The sequence below is a fragment of the Mesoplodon densirostris genome, chromosome 1 (assembly GCF_025265405.1).
Source record: "Mesoplodon densirostris isolate mMesDen1 chromosome 1, mMesDen1 primary haplotype, whole genome shotgun sequence".
Classification (NCBI taxonomy): Eukaryota; Metazoa; Chordata; class Mammalia; order Artiodactyla; family Ziphiidae; genus Mesoplodon; species Mesoplodon densirostris.
In genome coordinates, this window is record NC_082661.1 from 39,015,370 (window position 1) to 39,037,580 (window position 22,211).

At 39.9% G+C, this 22,211-nt stretch overlaps 1 protein-coding gene across 1 annotated transcript; it reads right to left on the reverse strand.

Annotated features, from left to right (window-relative positions):
* Positions 1-327: 327 nt before the first annotated feature.
* On the reverse strand, positions 328-21,965 carry LIPM (lipase family member M). Its single transcript, XM_060116434.1, has 9 exons — positions 21,819-21,965; positions 18,238-18,355; positions 10,575-10,773; positions 9,089-9,198; positions 8,033-8,169; positions 7,752-7,898; positions 6,164-6,235; positions 4,593-4,664; positions 328-573 (listed from the first exon to the last, which is right to left on the reverse strand). The coding sequence occupies exons 1-9, from the start codon at positions 21,963-21,965 to the stop codon at positions 328-330; spliced, it is 1,248 nt and encodes a 415-aa protein (XP_059972417.1).
* Between the last annotated feature and the right edge of the window lie 246 nt (positions 21,966-22,211).

The window sequence follows — 22,211 nt, forward strand, 5'->3', positions numbered from 1 at the left end:
ATGACATAAAGAATGTCTCGATAATTTCTAGCTGTCAGGTAAAACCTACCCTTCAAATGGCAGAACACATAATAGCACATGAAAAGTATGTTCACCCAATGAGTAATTTAATTAATTGAAAAAATTAAATGCCAGTTTTAGTGCCAAATGCAGAAAATCTAAAGGAATGTATACTGTACTTCTGCCTTCCCTTCTACTAATATGGTAGGTTTCCAATGCTGGAAATCTTTAAAGTCCTCCATTCATGTACCCTGGCCCCATCTTTCATGAGGTTTTTCCTAAGACTTATCATTATCAGATGCTTCACAAGCTGACACTGATAGTTCCCTAGGAAATACTGGTCTCTTCCTGCTTCATCAGATGTATTATTTCATTGTACATACGGTGAGGAGCATCCAGACCCCAGATGAAATCCACGTGAGCCCATTCAGGAATGTTCTTATGGTAGATGATGTTGGTCACCTCGGAGAGCAGTATTCTCACGTCTTCTGGGTTTGAAAGCCAGTCCTGACCCCCAGTCCACATTGCTGTAGGGATCGTCATGTCTCTAACTTTGTACCTTACAGGAGCTGGCTAGAGTAAAGGAATAGTTTTTAACTGTAGATAACATTTGGACTTCCAGACTCATAATTTACTTTTCTAATAAACACAGTAAATATGCCTTGTGTTGTAATGAAAGGTGCGTGGGCACTAAAGCCATATAGAACTGCATTAAGAGTTTCTGCTCCAACCCCTACTTGAAGGAAAAAAATTGACTTAGCCTCACTGAACCTCAGTTTCTTCATCTGCAAAATGGGGATGATATCTGAACTAATTTACTAGATTAAATGAGAAAACATCTCAATTGCCTAGCACTTTAGGCATTACATGTTCAATTCTTTTCCTTCCTATTAATAAATATTTAACACACAAAGTACCTTTTAAAAGTTAATGCTCCTATCTTTTTCAAAGATAATTTCACAAAGTTTCATGAGGACAGATTTGGAGATACTCTACAGAGAAAGGCAAGAGGATGGAAACTACTGAAAAGGACTTGGGTGTTCACAGGGGTTTTCTGTCCTAACAGAAAGCCCTTGGGGCACACCCAGCTTGACTGTGTCTCCAGAAACATGGGGAAGTCAATGGCACTGGAACTCAGGGAGTTGGACCAAAAGGAGATAAAAATTAGATTCCAGGTCCAGTCCCACATCACCCAAAGAAGGTTACCTAGGATTCCTAATTCTTGAGAACTTCCCTTATTCAAACAGATCTGCTAGATCAAGCTGGCTGACTGAGAGCCCTTGAGGTTAACCAACACTCAGAACTTTCAACTGATATGTCAAGGTTCACTTCTCACTCAGAAAATCCACCTGGGAGCCGGGGTTCCAATCCCAGCAGTCCTTGTTTCTCTTTGTGGCTTTTAAGAATTTGAAGTTATAGCATCTGATACTGTGAGTTATAATAAGACATATGTATGGGGTCTTCATCCACATTTGTGGTACAGAGCTCCTAATAACCCTCGGAGTTTCCTAAGTGACAGGAGCCATAAAGGTGTGTTTTGTGATGTTAATGAGGTGATTTTTTTTTTTTTTTTTTTTTGCGGTATGTGGGCCTCTCACTGTTGTGGCCTCTCCCATTGCGGAGCACAGGCTCCAGATGTGCAGGCTCAGCAGCCATGGCTCACGGGCCCAGCCACTCCGTGGCATGTGGGATCATCCCGGACCGGGGCACGAACCCGCGTCCCCTGCATCGGCAGGCGGACTCTCAACCACTGCGCCACCAGGGAAGCCCAATGAGGTGATTTTTTTGAACAGGATGGGGGCTGAGCTCCAGAAGTTGAGCCAAACAAGTGATTAGAGAGTTGGAAATTTCAGTCCCATTCATGACCTCTGGAGAGGGGAGATGGGCTGGAGATTGAGTTCAATCGCCAGTGGCCAATGATTTAACCAATTAGACCTCTCTAAGGAAGCCTCCACAAAACCCCAAAAGGAGCCTCCAGGTTGGTGAACACGTGAAAATGTGGGGAGAGTGGCCCCATGGAAAAGCCATGGAGGCTCTGCTCCCCTCCCCTTGCTCAGTGCATCTCTTTTATCTGGCTGTTCCTGAGTTATATCTTCTTATAATAAACCAATAATCTAGTAAGCAAAGTGTTTCTCCGAGTTCTATGAGCCAATCTAGCAAATTAATCAAACCTCAGCCTGAGAAGGGGGTCATGGAAACCTCTGAATTATAGCCAGTGGGTCAGACACACAGGTGACAAGCTGGGCTTGCGATTGGCATCTGAACTGGAGGATAGTCTTGTGGGACCGAGCCCTCAACCTGTGGAATCTGATGTTATCTCTGGGTAGACAGTGTCAGAATTGAGTTAAACACTAAGTCACCCACCTGGTGTTGGAGAATTGTTTGTTCATGTGGAGAAACTCCCCTCCACACACATATATTGGAATTTGGTGGTCAGACCTGTCTTTCATAGATTAACTTAGATACGAAAGGTTGGAATATTCGATGGAGCCTGTATTATGTTCTTCTCATCTAACAGGTGAAAAGACTGAACTGAATGTCAGGTCTAGTTCTAAGGCTCTGTGAGTCTATGACACCTTTTTGCATGTGTGTTTTCTCTTTCTTTCCATGACCATTTTCTGGCACCTGCTCTGCACAAATCACTTTCTCTCTAACTCATGACCTTAAATGTTGATAAATTAAATCTTATCTTGGAACTGGGATGCTTTCTCTAAAGATACATTTTAGGAAACAATGAAGAAGGATCTTAAAAATGTAGCTGGTACCTGTGATTGAGAGTTTGCTATTCAGAGGCATGACAGTGGTCTGTCCAATTTCTGAGACTTTTATATCTATATATACAGAAGTATATCTACAGAAGTGGATGTTAAGTGTGATATGAGACTCTCAAAGATTAGCCGGTGTGTGTATTCTGCTCCCTCCAGCTTTATGTGTGTGGTCAATATTTGCTTACATCCTCACACAATCTAACCAGTAATCTTCAGTGAAGGTTTTTTTTTTTTTTTTTTTTTTCGGTACACGGGCCTCTCACTGTTGTGGCCTCTCCTGTTGTGGAGCACAGGCTCCGGACATGCAGGCTCAGCGGCCATGGCTAATGGGCCCAGCCGCTCCGCAGCATGTGGGATCTTCCCGGACTGGGGCACAAACCCGTGTCCCCTGCATCGGCAGACAGACTCTCAACCACTGTGCCACCAGTGAAGGTTTTATGCTTAGAAAAGTTTAATACTCATTTCTAATTCTCCATAACTTTTGTTTTAAATTTTATTCCACAACATTGATTATACACACAGATTTTCTTGGGTAATTTTTTTTATATTTTTCACTTGCAAATTACAGATTCATTAAAAGTGTGACCAGTGAGAACTCTTACATATTATCTAGTCCAGTAATTTTTATTTTAAAGAGAAAGAGATTGAGGCCTGAAGAATCAAAGCAGCCTAGCCATGATCATACAAATTTGTAGTGCAGAGGCAAAACGAATACAGTAATTCTCACTTGTCATTAATACTCTTTTTACTGTACCATGAACCAACCTCACCCCTGCCATCCTCATTTGTGGTTTTCTTCTGTTGTTGTTGTTGTTTTTAATCTTGAAAGATCCTCTAGTAGCCACCACAGACTACACCCTTCCCTTCACTAAGTCTACCCATCTTGCTCCTAAGAAGCCCCGTGCCTTGTTCATGGAGGCAGCCTCATCAAAAAAGTTCTCCTGCTGCATTCTAAAAGTGTTTCTCTTTAACCCTTAAAAGTCTCTTGGCTGGGCTTCTCTGGTGGCTCAGTGGTTGGGAATCTGCCTGCTAATTCAGGGGACACAGGTTCAAGCCCTGGTCCGGGAAGATCCCACATGCCGTGGAGCAACTAAGCCCGTGCACCACAATTACTGAGCCTGCCCACCACAACTACTGAGCCTGTGCACCTAGAGCCCGTGATCCGCAACAAGAGAAGCCCACGCACTGCAACAAAGAGTAGCCCCTGCTCATCTCAACTAGAGAAAGCCCTCGAGGAGCAATGAAGACCCAACACAGCCAAAAAAAAAAAAAAAAAAAAAAATTCTCTTGGCTAAGCTTTGAACTTTTCCATTTTCAAATGAGGTCGAACCAGAGCTAATTACTTTTTACTTGAATTCTTTCTTTTTCATATTCTTTTCCATTGTATTCTCTGTGCTGTATAGTAGGACACATTGTTGTTTATCCATGCTATATATAATAGTTTTCATCTGCTAATCCCAAACTCCCAATCTATCCCTCCCCCATCCCCCTCCCCCCTTGGCAACCACAAGTCTGTTCTCTATGTCTGTGAGTCTGTTTCACAGATAAGTTCATTTGTGTCATATTTTAGATTCTACATATAAGTGATATTGTATGGTGTTTGTCTTTCTCTATCTGACATACTTCACTTAGTATGATAATCTCTATGTCCATCCATGTTGCTGCAAATGGCATTATTTCATTCTTTTTTATGCCTGAGTAGTATTCCATTCTACTTGAATTCTTGTATTTTATTCCTATTTCTAGAATAAACTGCCAGTATAACTTCCCCCTCACACATTTCAAAAGGATATATTTTCAGCAGATGGTATTTGCTTTTGTTACCTGATTTCCTTTTTCCAGATTCTTGGTCTCATTGCCCCAGTCAAATGCCCGAAGTTCCCCAGAATTCACTGCCTAAAAGGAAACAGAAATTTACATGACATTCAAATGTGTCATGGGATAACGGTGGGAGGAGGGGTGAAAATGTGCTACCAAGTCTGCAATTGTGAGGGAAGCAGAGAACAAAGGCTGAGGCTGCTCTACGGTTCAAGTTTAGGATAATCTTCGGGAGAGTGTAAAGGCAAGAATAAGGTCCTTTCAGGGAGAAAAATGTGCTATAGAAATACTTGACCACCATATTATACAACTCCAGAAAGTGTATCCCCATTGTAGTCTATGTAGGGGGATATCCTGCACAACTCTGTAGGCTACAATGGGAGAGCAACCCCTAGAGTTGTGCAACGTGGTGATTCTGGGAGAAGATGACCAACATTTAATCCAGGGTAGAATTCTTCTTTGGTTTTGATGATAAAATCTCTCTGTCTCTGTCTCTTTCTCTCTCTTTCACACACGTACTAAAACATAACAATAACATTTGAAGAAAAATTTGACTAGGTTCTAAGTTGTTAGAAAAACAGATAGGACCAATATTTATGATTCATAGGTGTCATCATCACTATTAAAACTTTTTGCTCGAGTTAAAAGTCTCCCATTTTTTTTTAAACAAAGTTGTAGTTTCAGTAAGTGAGAATCTAAGGTTAGTGATGCTTAGCTCTCTGTCCTATGTACATTCTTATTTCCACAGCCAATTGGGGTCACTCTATAGTATCATCTATAATGAGCAACATTAGGTTCAGTGCTTCATCACATGTGAAAGAATAATTAGCAGTCACATTGTCTTTGAATTAATTCTGAAGGAACCCACCACACAGCACCTAGAGACAGTTCCTGTGACTGGTAATCAGGACATTCCCTCCTGTGACCCCAGGTGAAGTCTGCGGCACAAAAGACTCCTGTGAAAATCCCCTTGGGTAATTAGGTCCACATTTGCATTTTTATGACTACTTGACCATACTGTCTTGCTGGAAGAGCCGAAAGGAGAATGTGGAAAAGTGATCTCCAGCCTCAACTTTTTTTTTTTTTTTTTTTTTGCGGTACACGGGACTCTCACTCTTGTGGCCTCTCCTGTTGCGGAGCACAGGCTCCTGATGCACAGGCTCAGCGGCCATGGCTCACGGGCCTAGCCACTCCATGGCATGTGGGATCTTCCCGGACCGGGGCACGAACCCGTGTCCCCTGCATCGGCAAGTGGACTCTCAACCACTGCGTCACCAGGGAAGCCCCCAGCCTCATCTTTGAGATGGCTAGAGACTGAGAAAGGTCTCACTTGAACCATCTGAATTCACACTTTTAAGGTCCACTAAAGATGTCCTAGGGCCAATCCTTTCCTCCCATATCCTGAAAAGTTTCAGTGTTCTAGATCAAGCTCACAGTTGAAAAAGCGTTGACAGAATCACGAGTCATCTTGGAATAAATGTGAAATAACCCCTGGGCTGTCCAAAGGGCCTCCTTTAACTATTCCAGACAAACTGCACAAAGACCGTTAACAAAGACTACAAATTCAGCATCCTTACCTGTCTCCAGTGCAGGATATTTTGCACAGATGTTCCAGCAGGTGTGTGAGCGACATATACATTTGCTCGGCTCTGTAATAAAGCATGAGTAGTTGGTGGGACGTGGAAAGACTCATAAGATGTGCACCTTGTCAAGACCAAATCTACAGGCTATCAGACTAAGAAATGAGAACATCATTAAAGTATCAGCATTTATCTATGAAACAGGAATATACACATGCACATAAGTAAAAAAAAATGCCACTAAATGTATCCTATATTCTTCATCAGAGAAAAGCTTCTCATTAGACATCTTGACTTCATCTTTTAAAAAACTTTCTTAGAGTAATTAAAGATGAAGGCTCAGGAACTGGGTCTGTATTCAAATCTCACCTCTGCTATATAACTTTTAGGTGAAATTGGGAACATTACTTAATCCACTAAGTCTAATCTATAAAGTGGGAATATTGATAATACCTGTGTCATAGGGTTGTTACGGGAACTAACAGCCTGGAATATAATAAAATGCTTATCAAAAGGTAGCCATTAATTGTATCATTAATTAAAAAGAAAAAAATCCTCAGGAATTAAAAACATGCTCCTCCAGCTGTTGGCAGATAGCTCCCTCGCTGTCTGGTGTCCTTGGGGGTATTCTTCCCTCTGCAGAGAGCTGCCCTGCCAATATCTCCCGATTACTGGTGTTGTTTGCATTAAATGACTAGTTGATATGGGGGCACAAAGACCCAGCCCTCTGATGCTAACTTGGGACAATTCTGAAGGGTCATCCCATTTTCACAGATCCCTAGAGGATCAACTGAGGTTTCCACTGGCACTGCATCACAGCTGGATTTTTTTTGTGTGTGTGTGTGTGTGCGGTACGCGGGCTTCTCACTGTTGTGGCCTCTCCCGTTGCGGAGCACAGGCTCCGGATGCGCAGGCTCAGCGGCTATGGCTGACGGGCCCAGCCGCTCCGTGGCATGTGGGATCTTCCCGGACCGGGGCACGAACCCGTGTCCCCTGAATCGGCAGGTGGACTCCCAACTACTGCGCCACCAGGAAAGCCCTGGACTTCTTTTTATCCACCAAATCCTGTTTCCTTCCCTTCTCTAGATGTTTTCCCAAGGGCCTAACCCCAAATCATTCTGCACACGAATCTCCATCTCACAGTATGCTTCCTGGGGAACCCACTGTCACACTCACCAAGTCGTAGCTATGCCTTAGCCAAACCGAAACTCCCAGACAGCCTATCACAGGACTTAAGCTACAAACCGGAAGCACCCGAGTAGAAAGAAGAAGTAGGTGACGCATGGCAGTTTTCTCTTTTGACTTCTGGGTTCTATTCTGCATCTGTTGATTCACTGTAGTAAAGCTGCTTTCAGACCTCTTCAATCTTTAATCTGTGACGTTAATGTGTAGTCATGCCCTTGTGTTAACCTTGACTCAGACCACGTTGAAGCGTTTTCCGCATATTATTACGATTTGAAGAAAACGGAGTTTCTTGGAGGATCGTTTCTCTAAGTCTTCCCTGGCATTAGCTCACCCTCAAGGAGTGAGACTTTGCTCCTCGCTTTGCTTTGGGACAGTGAGAATTCACTAAGCTCCCACTTACCATGTTCATGTTGTTTGTGTTAAATCCTCCCAGGAGTAACATGATGTTGCTACACATCTGATCAATAATCACCTGCCCGCAAAGGTAAACAACAAACTGTCTGAGAAATCTGGTCTGGTAGAGAAATTCTTTTTTACCAAACAATCCCTGTAAAAATATGAAATGGAATAGTCATTACATTACAGTCAAAAGAAGTGTCTCTAACGTAGAAGTGTATATCTTAGCAAATGGGCTGGAAAACTCTTGTGCATAGACAAGGAATTTTCTGAGGAGTCACACACCTTGATCATCACATCTGGCAGCAACAAAAATTTGGCCCCAGGGCTTTTTGCATGTTTAACAGTAGCTATGGGTGCTAAAGCAAAATACATTCTTATTTTCTGAGCCAGCTCTGGCATAGTGGAAAATGCAATAAAGCCTGCAAAAGAGAAATACGTCAGCATGGATGTTGAATATCCTAGAACTAATAAAGTGCTTATTTTACTTCTATCAGGATATTTCAGCAATTACATGTGACTGTGTTTTAACTCTCCTGTGAAATTATAAGCTCCTTGATAGGGAAAAACAACAGCAGCAACAACTGCTCTGTGTTCCCTCTGACATTTAGATACTTGTTGCCCAGTACTAGGTTCTCAGTGAATTATTAAATTAAATTATTGAGTCCAATAACATGGACTTTGAGAGGTAACTATATGTTAGACACTTTGCAGGAGACTTTCATGGTTCTTGTTTAATTCTCAGATTCTTGGGGGTATTTTTAATAAATCTTTACAGTGAGAGAAATCGAGAGTTAAAGAAATTGTCTTGTTTATTGATAAGAAGCATGTTCTGTAACATAATGGGTGTTGAGATAGCAGAGTTTTGCTTGTTTTCCTGGAGCTCTAACTTTTCCGGAACCCAAATTGGAACATAATCTAGTAGACAAGTTGTCTAGTGAACTGGATTCCAACTCTTATTTCTGCCATAGACTAGGTATGGGACACTGGTTAAGTCTAGGTATAGGTTTCTATACCTGTAAAATAGAGATTAATTCTCCCAATGACAAAGGGACAATCTCTTTGGAGCCTTTGGGAGGAAAAGACTATCATATACAGCCAGGGCATGGCCACTATATTTGAAATACTATGTGTCTATTTCAAAAGAGCCTGTATACTCTGTTTAAGCTGATATTTGCAGGTTGTGGAGAAGGGTGGGCAGAGAGAAACTAGAATCCCGTGACCCTGAAGCGGATAAGGCCAGATCAGAGAGAAGTGTGCAATGCCTGATCCCAGGCCTGGCTGTGCGCCATTTGCTCACATTTCTTCTGAGTATACAAACCTGATTTTTTTGGAACCTACCCATGGTGGTACCCTGTGAATAGCCGACATAATAGATATTTTCCTGGCCTGTTTTCTGCAAAATAAAGTTTATGACTGCAGGAAGGTCAAACGTAGCCATCTCATCATAACTACAAGGGGAAAAGACAAAGTTATATGAAAAATTATAATCAGAACAAACAAAAGCAGCCCCCATGGTTTACAAACAATGCCTTGAATTGTTGACCCCATCAGCTTGTTACTGTGCCCCTTACAACACTCAGAATGGACTTGTTTCAAACCTGTGATGCATGGGTGCCTCTGGGGTCACAGGCTGTTAGCAAGCTGCTGTTTTCTCTAGATATTATCATAGAGAAATAACCATCTTAATGAACATTTCGTGAGCATAAGCTCCACCTGCTGGTGGAGGTGTCCTCTTATTCTATTAGCAGAAGAGAACAGAGCCATTCAGATTCTTTATATGAAAAGTATTAAAGATGCTGCAGGGGCCTTTCTCTGGTGAAATGGATAAAGAGAAAGTTGAATATCAATAGGTAATTTAAATAAAAACACTACAAAACTTTTGTAAGAGTGTGAGAGATGTGTTAATCAAATTGATGGTCCCTAAGGCTTATTAGTTCCCCGTATATTTTTAATACTGCCTGGCCTCATCTCCTTCTGGGGGTATTAGTCCTTGTCATCACTCAGGGAAGAGTTAGTCCCAGGATATTCATCTGAAAGGAAAGGAACTTACACTTCTCCCATTCCAGTCTCAATCACCTAACACCAACCACTATTCTCATCCCATTCACCAGACTAACCTTCTACTTGGGGAACCCCATTTACATAATCCAAAGAATCACTAGTCAGTTAAGCCAATTGGGAGATATTATGTTGGGATATTGATGAGCCAACCAAAGTAAATTATCTACATACCAGAAGCCATAATTCTTTTTTTTAAATATCTTTATTGGAGTATAATTGCTTTATTGGAGTATAATTGCTTTATAAATGCTTTATAACAAAGTGAATCAGCTATACGTATACATATATCCCCATATCTCCTCCCTCTTGCGTCTCCCTCCCACCCTCCCTATCCCACCCCTCTAGGTGGTCACAAACCACCTAGCTGATCTCCCTGTGCTATGCGGCTGCTTCCCACTAGCTATCTATTTTATGTTTGGTAGTGTATATATGTCCACGCTACTCTCTCACTTTGTCACAGCTTACCCTTCCCCCTCCCCGTGTCCTCAAGTCCATGCTCTAGTAGGTCTGTGCCTTTATTCCCGTCTTACCCCTAGGTTCTTCATGACCTTTTTTTTTTTTTCTTAGATTGCATATATATGTGTTAGCATACAGTATTTGTTTTTCTCCTTCTGATGTACTTCACTCTGTATGACAGACTCTATGTCTATCCACCTCATTACAAATAACTCAATTTCGTTTCTTTTTATCAGAAGCCATAATTCTTTACCCAGTTCTCCCAAAGCCATCCATGTCCACCTCCACTCTCAAGATTTTCATATACCTGAAAGCCCAGAACTCATCTTGGTCTATGGAGAGGGTCTTGTGTTTCCGAGACCAGGTGTTTCCCCTGCTGTTCCCCAGCCACACATCAAAACCTGCATCTGCCAGAATGAAGCCCAGGCTGTTGTTGGGCAGGTTGGAAATCCAGTTGCTAGCATCTCCAAGCAGGCCATGCTGCAGTAACACCACAGGCCTGGGACCTACAAAGAAGTGAATTTCAACAGCGTGAAATATTCTGCACCTTTCTCGTTATCCCTCAATGTGCGAAAGATTTCAAGTTAGACAAACCTGTGTTCGAATCTGGATTCAGCTGCTTGCTAGCTTGATTATCTTGGCCAGTTACTTAACCTTTCTGTGCCTTGATTGCCTCGTGAAAAAAATAGTATTTTTGTTATGATTAAATAAAATAATACACAAGAAGCAGATGACACAACATATGGACACCAAGGGGGAAAGCAGGGGTGGGAGTGATGGTGGTGGTGGGATGAATTGGGAGATTGGGATTGATGTATATACACTAACATGTATAAGATAGATAAGTAATAAGAACCTGCTGTATAAAAAATAATAAAATTCAAAAAAAAAGAAACATATGGCACAATGTCTGGCACAGAGAAAGAATCAATAAAGTTTGGCCTCTATTGTTGCTTTTGTGTAGTTATTATTATTACTAGACTTGTCTGGGATCACAGAAAATTGGAAGTGCCCCAGCAGGTAGTATAGTATAATGATTAAGATAATTATATATAATAATCATAGCTACTATATATTAATAAAAAGAAATTATGTTATTATATATTAATATATTATTTATATATTATAGAATTATACATGAATATATGTGTATATATTAATGTCATAATATAAATAATGTATACTATATAACATTTCTATTAACATAAAATTAATATACTATATAAAATTAATATATATTATATAGTATTATAGAGTATATATAATTATTGACATACTGTTAATATACACACATATATACACACTTATAAAATACATATATACACAAATATATTTAATATATTATATATCTGCTATATTAATAATAAAAAACATATATTATATATAATTATTAATATTGCCATATATACATAGATATGTGTATATATATTACCACATATATACGTATATATGTATATATGTTAATATTACCAGATATATACATATATATGTGTGTGTATACATATATATATGTGTGTATATATATATATGTATATATGTGTAATGGTTTGATGATTACAGGCCCTCATGTGAAAAGGACCTACAAGCCAACCTGATAAAATAAAAGTTTAAAAAGTCTTTTTAAAAAAAAATTATTTATTTTGTTTTTGGCTGTGTTGAGTCTTCGTTGCCGCATGAGGGCTTTCTCTAGTTGCGGCGAGTGGGGGCTACACTTTGTTATGGTGCGCAGGCTTCAAGCTGCGGTAGCTTCTCTTGTTGCAGAGCATGGGCTCTAGGCGCGAGGGCTTCAGTAGCGGTGGCTCGCAGGCTCTAGAGCGCAGGTTCAGTAGTTGTGGCGCATGGGCTGAGTTGCTCCGCGGCATGTGGGATCTTCCAGGACCAGAGCTCAAACCCATGTTCCCTGCATTGGCAGGCAGATTCTTAACCACTGCGAGACCATGGAAGTACCTAAAAAGTCTTTTGTCACAAGCTTATAGACATCTTTCAGTTGTTTTCAGGATGAATTTCACTGGCCCTCTTTTTTTTTTTTTTTTTTTCTTTTTGCGGTATGCGGGCCTCTCACTGTTGTGGCCTCTCCCGTTGCGGAGCACAGGCTCCGGATGCGCAGGCCCAGCGGCCATAGCTCACGGGCCCAGCCGCTCCGCGGCATATGGGATCCTCCCAGACCGGGGCACGAACCCGTATCCCCTGCATCGGCAGGCGGACTCTCAACCACTGCGCCACCAGGGAGGCCCGGCCCTCTTTTTTTTAAACATCTTTATTGGAGTATAATTGCTTTACAATGTTGTGTTAGTTCCTGCTGTATAACAGAGTGAATCAGCTATACGTATACATATATCCCCATATCCCCTCCCTCTTGCCTCTCCCTCCCACCCTCCCTATCCCACCCCTCTAGGTGGTCACAAAGCACTGAGCAGATCTCCCTGTGCTATGTGGCTGCTTCCCACTAGCTATCTGTTTTACATTTGGTAGCATATATATGTGAGTGCCACTCTCTCACTTCGTCCCATCTTACCTTTCCCCCTCCCCGTGTCCTCAAGTCCATTCTCTACATCTGTGTCTTTATTCCTGTCCTGCCCTAGGTTCTTTAGAAACATTTTTTTTTTAGATTCCATATATATGTGTTAGCATATGGTATTAGTTTTTCTCTTTCTGACTTACTTCACTTTGTACGACAGTCTCTAGGTACATCCACATCACTACATATAACTCAAGTCCGTTCCTTTTTATGGCTGAGTAATATTCCATTGTATGTCTGTGTGTATCTTCTTTTTCCATTCATCTGTCAGTGGACACTTAGGTTGCTTCCATGTCCTGGCTATTGTAAATAGTGCTGCAATGAACACTGTGGTACATGATTCTTTTTGAATTATGGTTTTCTTATGGTATATGCCCAGTAGTAGGATTGCTGGGTCATATGGTAGTTCTATTTTTAGTTTTTTAAGGAATCTCCATACTGTTCTCCATAGTGGCTGTATCAATTTACATTCCCACCAACAGTGCAAGAGGGTTGCCTTTTCTCCACACCCTCTCCAGCATTTATTGTTTGTAGATTTTTTGATGATGGCTATTCTGACCTGTGTGAGGTGATACCTCATTGTAGTTTTGATTTGCATTTCTCCAATGATTAGTGATGTTGAGCATCTTTTCATGTACTTGTTGGCCATCTGTATGTCTTCTTTGGAGAAATGTCTATTTAGGTCTTCTGTCCATTTTTGGATTGGATTGTTTGTTTTTTGATATGGAGCTGCATGAGCTGCTTGTATATTTTGGAGATTAATCATTTGTCAGTTGCTTCGTTTGCAAATATTTTCTCCCATTCTGGGGGTTGTTTTTTCATTTTCTTTATGGTTTCCTTTGCTGTGCAAAAGCTTTTAAGTTTCATTAGGTCCCATTTGTTTATTTTTGTTTGTATTTCCATTTCTCTAGGATGTGGGTCAAAAAGGATCTTGCTGTGATTTATGTCATAGAGTGTTCTGCCTATGTTTTCTTCTAAGAGTTTTATAGTGTCTGGCCTTACATTTAGGTCTTTAATCCATTTTGAGTTTATTTTTGTGTATGGTGTTAGGGAGTGTTCTAATTTCATTCTTTTACATGTAGCTGTCCAGTTTTTCCAGCACCACTTATTGAAGTGGCTGTCTTTTCTCCATTGTATATTCTTGCCTCCTTTATCAAAGATAAGGTGACCATATGTACGTGGGTTTTTCTCTGGGCTTTCTATCCTGATCCACTGATCCGTATTTCTGTTTTTGTACTAGTACCATACTGTCTTGATTACTGTAGCTTCGCAGTATGGGCTGAAGTCAGAGAGCCTGATTCCTCCAGTTTTGTTTTTCTTTCTCAATTGCTTTGGCTATTCGGGTCTTTTTTGTTTCCATACGAATTGTGAAATTTTTTGTTCTAGTTCTGTGAAAAATGCCATTGGTAGTTTGATAAGGATTGAGTTGAACCTGTAGATTGCTTTGGGTAGTATAGTCATTTTCACAATGTTGATTCTTCCAATCCAAGAACATGGTATATCTCTCCATCTGTTCCTATCTTCTTTAATTTCTTTCATCAGTGTCTTATAGTTTTCTGCATACAGGTCTTTTGTCTCCTTAGGTAGGTAGGCATTTTATTCTTTTTGTTGCAATGGCAAATGGGAGTGTTTCCTTAATTTCTCTTTCAGATTTTTCATCATTAGTGTATAGGAATGCAAGAGATTTCTCTGCATTAATTTTGTATCCTGCTACTTTTCCAAATTAATTGATTAGCTATTGTAGTTTTCTGGTAGAGTCTTTAGGATTCTCTATGTATAGTATCATGTCATCTGCAAACAGTGACAACTTTATTTCTTCTTTTCCGATTTGGATTCCCTTTATTTCTTTTTATTCTCTGATTGCTGTGGCTAAAACTTCCAAAACTATGTTGAATAATAGTGGTGAGAGTGGGCAGCCATGTCATGTTCCTGATCTTAGTGGAAAGGGTTTCAGTTTTTCACCACTGAGAATGATATTGGCTGTGGGTTTGTCAGATATGGCCTTTATTATGCTGAGGTAAGTTCCTTCTATGCCTACTTTCTGGAGAGTTTTTATCATAAATGGGTATTGAATTTTGTCAAAAGCTTTTACTGCATTTATTGAGATGATATATGGTTTTTATCCTTCACTTTGTTAATATGGTGTATCACATTGATTGATTTGCATATATTGAAGAATCCTTGCATTCCCTGGGATAAACCCCACTTGATCATGATGTATGATCCTTTTAATGTGCCATTGGATTCTGTTTGCTAGTATTTTGTTGAGGATTTTTGCATCTGTGTTCATCAGTGATATTGGCATGTAGAAAGCTGGAGTAGCAATTCCCATATCAGATGAAATAGACTTTAAAATAAAGACTATTACAAGAGACAAAGAAGGACACTACATAATGATCAAGGAATCAATCCAAGAAGAAGATATAGCAATTGTAAATATTTATGCACCCAACATAGGAGCACCCCAATACATAAGGCAAATGCTAACAGCCATAAAAGGGGAATCGATAGTAACACAATCATAGTAGGAGACTTTAACACCTCACTTTCACCAATGGACAGATTATCCAAAATGAAAATAAACAAGGAAACACAAGCTTTAAGTGACACATTAAACAAGGTGGACTTAATTGGTATTTATAGTACATTCCATCCAAAAATGACAGAATATACTTTCTTCTTAAGTGCTCATGGAACATTCTCCAGGATAGATCATATCTTGGTTCACAAATCAAGCCTTGGTAAATTTAAGAAAATTCAAATCGTATCAAGCATTTTTTCCGACCACAATGCTATGAGAGTAGCTATCGATTACAGGAAAAAAACTGTAAAAAATACAAACACATGGAGGCTAAAAAATATGCTACTAAATAACCAAGAGATCACTGAAGAAATCAAAGAGGAAATTAAAAAATACCTAGAAACAGATGACAATGGAAACACGATGACCCAAAACCTATGGAATGTAGCAAAAGCAGTTCTAAGAGGGAAGTTTATAGCAATACAATCCTACCTCAAGAAACAAGAAAAATCTCAAATAAACAACCTAGCCTTGCACCTAAAGCAATTAGAAAAAGAAGAGAAAAATAGCACACCAAAGTTAGCAGAAGAAAAGAAATCATAAAAATCAGATCAGAAATAAATGAAAAAGAAATGAAGGAAACAATAACAATGATCAATAAAACTAAAAGCTGGTTCTTTGAGAATATAAACAAAATTGATAAACCATTAGCCAGATTCATCAAGAAAAAAGGGAAAAGACTCAAATCAACAGAATTAGAAATGAAAAAGAAGTAACAACTGACACTGCAGAAATACAAAGGATCATGAGAGATTACTACAAGCAACTATATGCCACTAAAATGGACAACCTGGAAGAAATGGACAAATTCTTAGAAAAGCACAACCTTCCAAGACTGAACCAGGAAGAAATAGAAAATATAAGTAGACCAATCACAAGCACTGAAATTGAAACTGTGATTAAAAATCTTCCAACAAACAAAAGCCCAGGACCAGATGGCTTCACAGGTGAATTCTATTAAACATTTAGAGAAGAGCTAACACCTATCCTTCTCAAACTCTTCCAAAATATAGCAGAGGGAGGAACACTCCTAAACTCATTCTACGAGGCCACCATCACCCTGATACCAAAACCAGACAAAGATGTCACAAAAAAAGAAAACATTGGCCCTCTTTTTGAAAAGACGGTTAGAAATCTTTTTTTCCTTCATGGCTGGGAGATTTCTTCCTTAAAGAGGCCAACGGGTGCTGCAGGAACAACATCAGACAGTAGAAGGGAGTATTTGGCACCGACTGGACCTTAAAGGCTGTTACCTTGAACTCCAATCTCCTGGGCAATGAGTGAACAGTCTAAATAAACAGGACGTGAGAAAACAAAACTCCATCCATGAATAGGTGCTGCAGGTGACCCCTAAGCTTTTGAACTGCCACAGTCTTCCGATTTGTGGAGCTTAGTGAAAAAGTTCTCTCTGTGTCTCCAGGCTATACATGTATTTATATAAAATTCATTCATTCATTCCACATATATTTATTGGCACCTGCCATGTGCTTGGCACTCTTTTAGGTACTTTTTATAGCCTTGAACAAAATCAATAGATTTTCTGTGCCTTCTAAGTTTACATTCTGGTTGGGAGAGACAGATAATAAACAAACAAGCAAATATCGCTCATATCAGTGGTGCTATAAGGAAAATTAAGCAGGATTAGGGGCTAAATCTCAGTAGCTGACAAGAGCTTACAATTTTGAATAGGGTGGTTGAAGGAAGAATGGGAAAGAGAAGGCCTGAAAGAGGGGCCAAGGCAAACTGCGTGGGTATCTGATGAAACAGTGGTCCAGAAGGAGAACTGCAAGTTCAAAGGCACTGAGAGAAGGGCATGCTGGACATATATAAGGCACGGCTGTTCAGCTGGTGTAAAAAAAGCTGGTTTTCAAAAAGCTGCACAAATATAAATTGGAATAAAATAGAACCCTGCAGCTTCTTTATATCAAAGCCCAATAGCATTCACCCAGCGTTTTCTGGTCCTAGGTAAGAGCATGGGCTACACTGGCAGACAAATCTTAATTTAAGTGCAGATGTTTCAGCATACTAGCAAGGACTAGCAAAGACTCTCTGGGCAAGTTACTTAACTTCTGTGAGTGGCAGTTTCTCAGACTTATTGTGAAACTTATATGAGACTAACACAAATAAAGCACTTAGCATTGTACCTGGCATACGGAAAGAACACAATAAAGAATTACATTATCTGTACACATGACAGATAATGTAGTTGCTGCTATAAACATAGAGCTAGAGTATTAAAAGGAATAGAGCCAAATAGAGATGAAGGATGGGCAATAGTGTTCTATTACACTTTAATAGTAATAAAGGTGAGTTTCTTAAAAGCCAACAATAGCCCAAAATCCCATACAGAAAAAAAAAAGGGATTATATGGAAACACGTACCAAAAATTTAAAATGTACACATACTGCCCAATTCTTTAAAAGACTTTAGTGAAAAGCTGGGCAATGTCTTAAGTATTTAAAGGGCTGTCTGGATGGGGAATATAGAGTGTGCTAGGGTGGGCGTCAGATGCCATGGCAGAGTTTGCGTTCTTCATGAGCAAGGATTGGTGTCATCTGCTTAAGAGATCATCAGTGGATATTCTAGAATATCTGTATAGGAGGGGTTTGGGGAATAAATTAAATACTAGAAGGGAACAAGAAATGAACTTTTCTTGAAGGTGTTTTTTGAAAAGCAAACACTACGTTTATTTAAGATAATTGGGGATGGGGCAGTGGTGGAGGGGACTGTGAGGTAGCTGAAGGCATCTTTTGTCTGGAACAATGAGCCCAGTCTGTACCAAGAGCCCAGGCTCCCTCTACACACTCAAATCACAAGGAAGTGTTTAATGTAGGAAGGATTGCTATGTTGGGGTAACAGGGTGAAACATACCTGTCTTCTTAAGTTGCACTAGGCCCTGAGGAATCCTGTTAACAGAAAGGATGTACCCATCTTCTGTTGCGACTTCATACTCCTCACAGGGATAACCTTTATGTTGGACGATTTCACTCTACGGAAAAAACACAATTCTTTTTTGAGTTCAGTTCTGTATGGTTATGTTCTCAATGTTTATAAGTTAAAAAGTAGATTCCTTGATGCTGGAAGAGATAGACAAGAAATTCCTTGCTTTTCACTAGCTAATTATGTTATTGTAAAAAAAAATTAGCAAACCCTCTTCAGTGCTCATTTTCTTTATCTTTAATGTAGAGATTGAACTAGAAGGGTAGTTCTTAATGTGGGCTCTGGACCAAAAGCATAGCATCACTTGGGCACTTGGTAACAATAGCAAATGATCAGTCTCCACTCAAACTTATTGAATTGGGAACTCTGGGGCTGGGGCCCAGCAATTTGTGTCTTAACAAGCTCCTTAGAAAATTCTGATGCACTCTAATATTTGAGAACCACTGGAAAAGAACACTGATTCCAAAACCTGGGTGTGTGTCAGAAACATCTGGGACACTTAAACATAAATATTCCTGGGCCCACTTCGGGTTAGGAATCAGGGAATTCCAATGCAGCCAGTGGGGCAGGACACCTTATGAGAACCCCTGGTCCATGTATTCCCTAAGTTTCTTTTCCGCTCTAAAACCACAGACTCAAGAGCAGTACAGTTGTTCCTCAGTATCTGTGAGGAATTTGTTCCAAGACACCCCATAGATACCAATATCTGAGGATGGTCAATTCCCTTACATAAAATGGGGTAGTATGTCAGTCCTCCATATTGGCGAGTTCCGCATTCACGGATATGGAGGTTTGACTGTAGTTCTTAACACCTTTAAGTTAAGGATCCCTCAGTGAATTTGAGGAAAATATAGAAATGGATATACACATGGACACACCATATACTTTCAGGGGTTTCAGATTTCCTGTTCCCTATATATGGACTCCTGGTTAAGGACCCCTACTCCATACAGTTGTTACATATAGAAACTCTTTGTAAAATATAAAGCTGCTGGGCTTCCCTGGTGGCGCAGTGGTTGAGAGTCCGCCTGCTGATGCAGGGGACACGGGTTCGTGCCCCAGTCTGGGAAGATTCCACATGCCGTGGAGCGGCTGGGCCCATGAGCCATGGCCGCTGAGCCTGCGCGTCCGGAGCCTGTGCTCCGCAACGGGAGAGGCTACAGCAGTGAGAGGCCCGCGTACCACAAAATAAATAAATAAATAAAATAAAATAAAATAAATAAACAAAAAAATAAAATATAAAGCTGCTGCGATCTCCTCAGTATCCTCAGTTTCTGCCTACTGTAGTTACTTAGAGAAGGCGGGAATTATTTCTATTAGCTGCTGCTTTTAAAGGAACAAAAGAGGAGAAAGCTAAATGCCCAGTGTAGTATACAAGACAAAAGGGCATAATAGTTAAGAGAAAGGCCCTGGGGTCCCACTGCTTGGGTTTTTAAATCCTGGCTCTCACACTAATGCATAAACTAACTGTGTGATCTTTGGAAATTTAGTTAACTTGTCCCTATTCCTCAGTTTATTCAGTTTATTCGTCTGTAAATTAGGTATACCAGTGGCTTATACTCCTTGGGATTATTGCAAAGAATGTGAAAACATATGACACTAACAAGATTGGCTGGCACATAGTAGGGACTCAATGAGCATTAGCTACTACTATAATTAAAAATCACCCCCACCCTCCCTTTCAAGTAACTCCTATTCACATTTCAGAATTCAGGTGAAGAAACCTTTCTTCAGAAAAGCTTTCCTAAATTCCCTAAGTCCCCCTATTTTATGTTTTCTTCTTTGATTTCACTTCTCTTGTGATTAGTTTTGAGTGATTAGGAATTGAGTGTCTGTCTTCTCTGCTGGATTGTAAACTCCATGAAATCAGGGCGCTTAGATCTCTCTGTAACCTCAGTGCATAACACAGTATCGAGACCTAATAGGTGCTCAACTAACACTAGCTAGAAAGATACCTGAATGAGGGCAGTTTTATACCAAAATACAGAATAAATTATATCCATATAAATTAGTACTCAGAGTCAAACCAATTCAGACTCTGAAGCACTTTTTATTCTACTTCATTTAATTTATATGAGAGATTACAAGAATTTTCTATCTTACTTTGCCTCTCCATGTATGACTGCTAAATAGCAGAGTCCAATTCATTGGATTTTAGTCTTAGAGCTCCTGAAGCCCAAACAGTGTCTAGGTGCTGGCCACACCCTGTGGGTGAGGCCCAGGGAGATTGGCTCTACCTACAACTAAAGAGATCCCCTTCGCTTAACGACCTAGAGGAATTTGTATGGGAACTTCTCAGGGCCAGAAGGATGGCCCTTAAGGATCTACACCAACTTGCTAACTATCTGGACAAACCATCAAAAGACAGTCAATAGTTGGAATGGTCAAAAGAAACCTGATATTTGGCATTCATGTAGATTCAGAATATTTCTATAGCCTGTCAGAGTTTTAGAATTCATTCAAGGAGGCTTCTGTAAAAAAGGTCTTAAATCTGTATAAAAGCATGTTAAATCTATGATAAATGTATGGAGCATGAACATTACGCACAATCACCTCACTCAACTGGAGGTAGCCTCTCCTTCTCTGGGAGGGTTTATTGCATAGTTGTCACAATTATGAGCTTTGTGTTCTGGCAGGTCCGGATTTAAATTCTAGCTCTACCACCTACCAGGGGTGTGGCCTGATTTGAGTTGTTTAACCTCTTTAATCTCATTTCCTTGATTGGAAAAATGAGTATGGTCCTATCTGTGGAATAGGGCAGTGAAGATAAAATCAAAAGCTTTTTCTGACCTATTGAGATGATCAAAAAAAAAAGAGATAAAATCAAACAATATCTCTACAGCTTTCATCACAATGTCTGCTATGGGATAAGTATTACTATATGGTGGACATTGTTAAAATTCAACTAAGAATGTGAAAGTAAGCCAAAAAGTATTCTCTGAGACACCTAGAAATTTTACTTCATTCATGAAGTTTACTCATAGGAGGACCTCTCTAGCATTCATAGGGGTCCTTTTATTTCTAGTCCACAGAGTTACCAGCTCAAACCAGGATTAAATAGATTAGGGTGGCACAGGGTGTTACTAGAAGTGACTGTCCTGAGAGTATGAAAGGAGGTCTAGCATTTTTCTAATATTGGAAAAAGTAGAAAAAGAACAGAAAGCACAGACAATGTGGAAATAATCATGGGTCTGAGCTTGACCCAAGATACTGCAATGATTTAACTGCTCCTGGAATGAACCTAAGAATTCAAGAAAAAGTTAAACTGTGTTTGAAGCTCAAAGGGATTAAGTCATTTGCCTAAGTTTACTGAAATTGTTGAAGATGAACCCATGTTTACCAAACCCAACTTAGTGTCCTTTCCAGTACAATATGTTAATTTACAACTATGCTCTACTAGCAGAAATCACCACCACATATAAATATAATACATAATGCAGATAATACACAGAGACAAACAATAACATGTAAAGTTCTTTGTTTCCCCCCAAATATGGAAAATCCCAACTTACAACATTCATGAATGCTTCTGGGTCCACAGCTTTAGTTGGCATATGTCCTGAATTCACATTTCTCTGGAACAAATGCGCCACCAGAATCAGAAGCCACATCTCTTTTCTGTGTGAAACAATCCACTCTCTTGACAAGATTTTTGACATGGTCCAACATCTGCATTTATCTGTTCTTGGTAATATAACAACTGATTCTAAAGTCAGAAGAATCTGTAGGTTTAAAAACTCCTTCATATATTTTCCAGCTGTAATTTCTTCTCCAAATTCCGAAGCAACTTAAACAAGCTCGGTTGACAGGAACACAAGAATATGAAGTAGAATGGAAACAACATCCAGGATGTCCCAATACTACATGGCTCCGCCCACTCCCTCAAACAACTTTGTGTGTAGAAA

Excerpts from the sequence above, each read along its gene's own strand:
- LIPM (XM_060116434.1), bottom strand. The coding sequence starts at position 21,965 with ATGTCAAAAATCTTGTCAAGAGAGTGGATTGTTTCACACAGAAAAGAG. Across the intron at positions 18,356-21,818 it reads CAGAAGCATTCATGAATGTT|AGTGAAATCGTCCAACATAA; the intron begins GTAAGTTGGGAT and ends TTTTTTCCGTAG. Across the intron at positions 9,199-10,574 it reads GATGAGTTCTGGGCTTTCAG|TTATGATGAGATGGCTACGT; the intron begins GTATATGAAAAT and ends TTCCCCTTGTAG.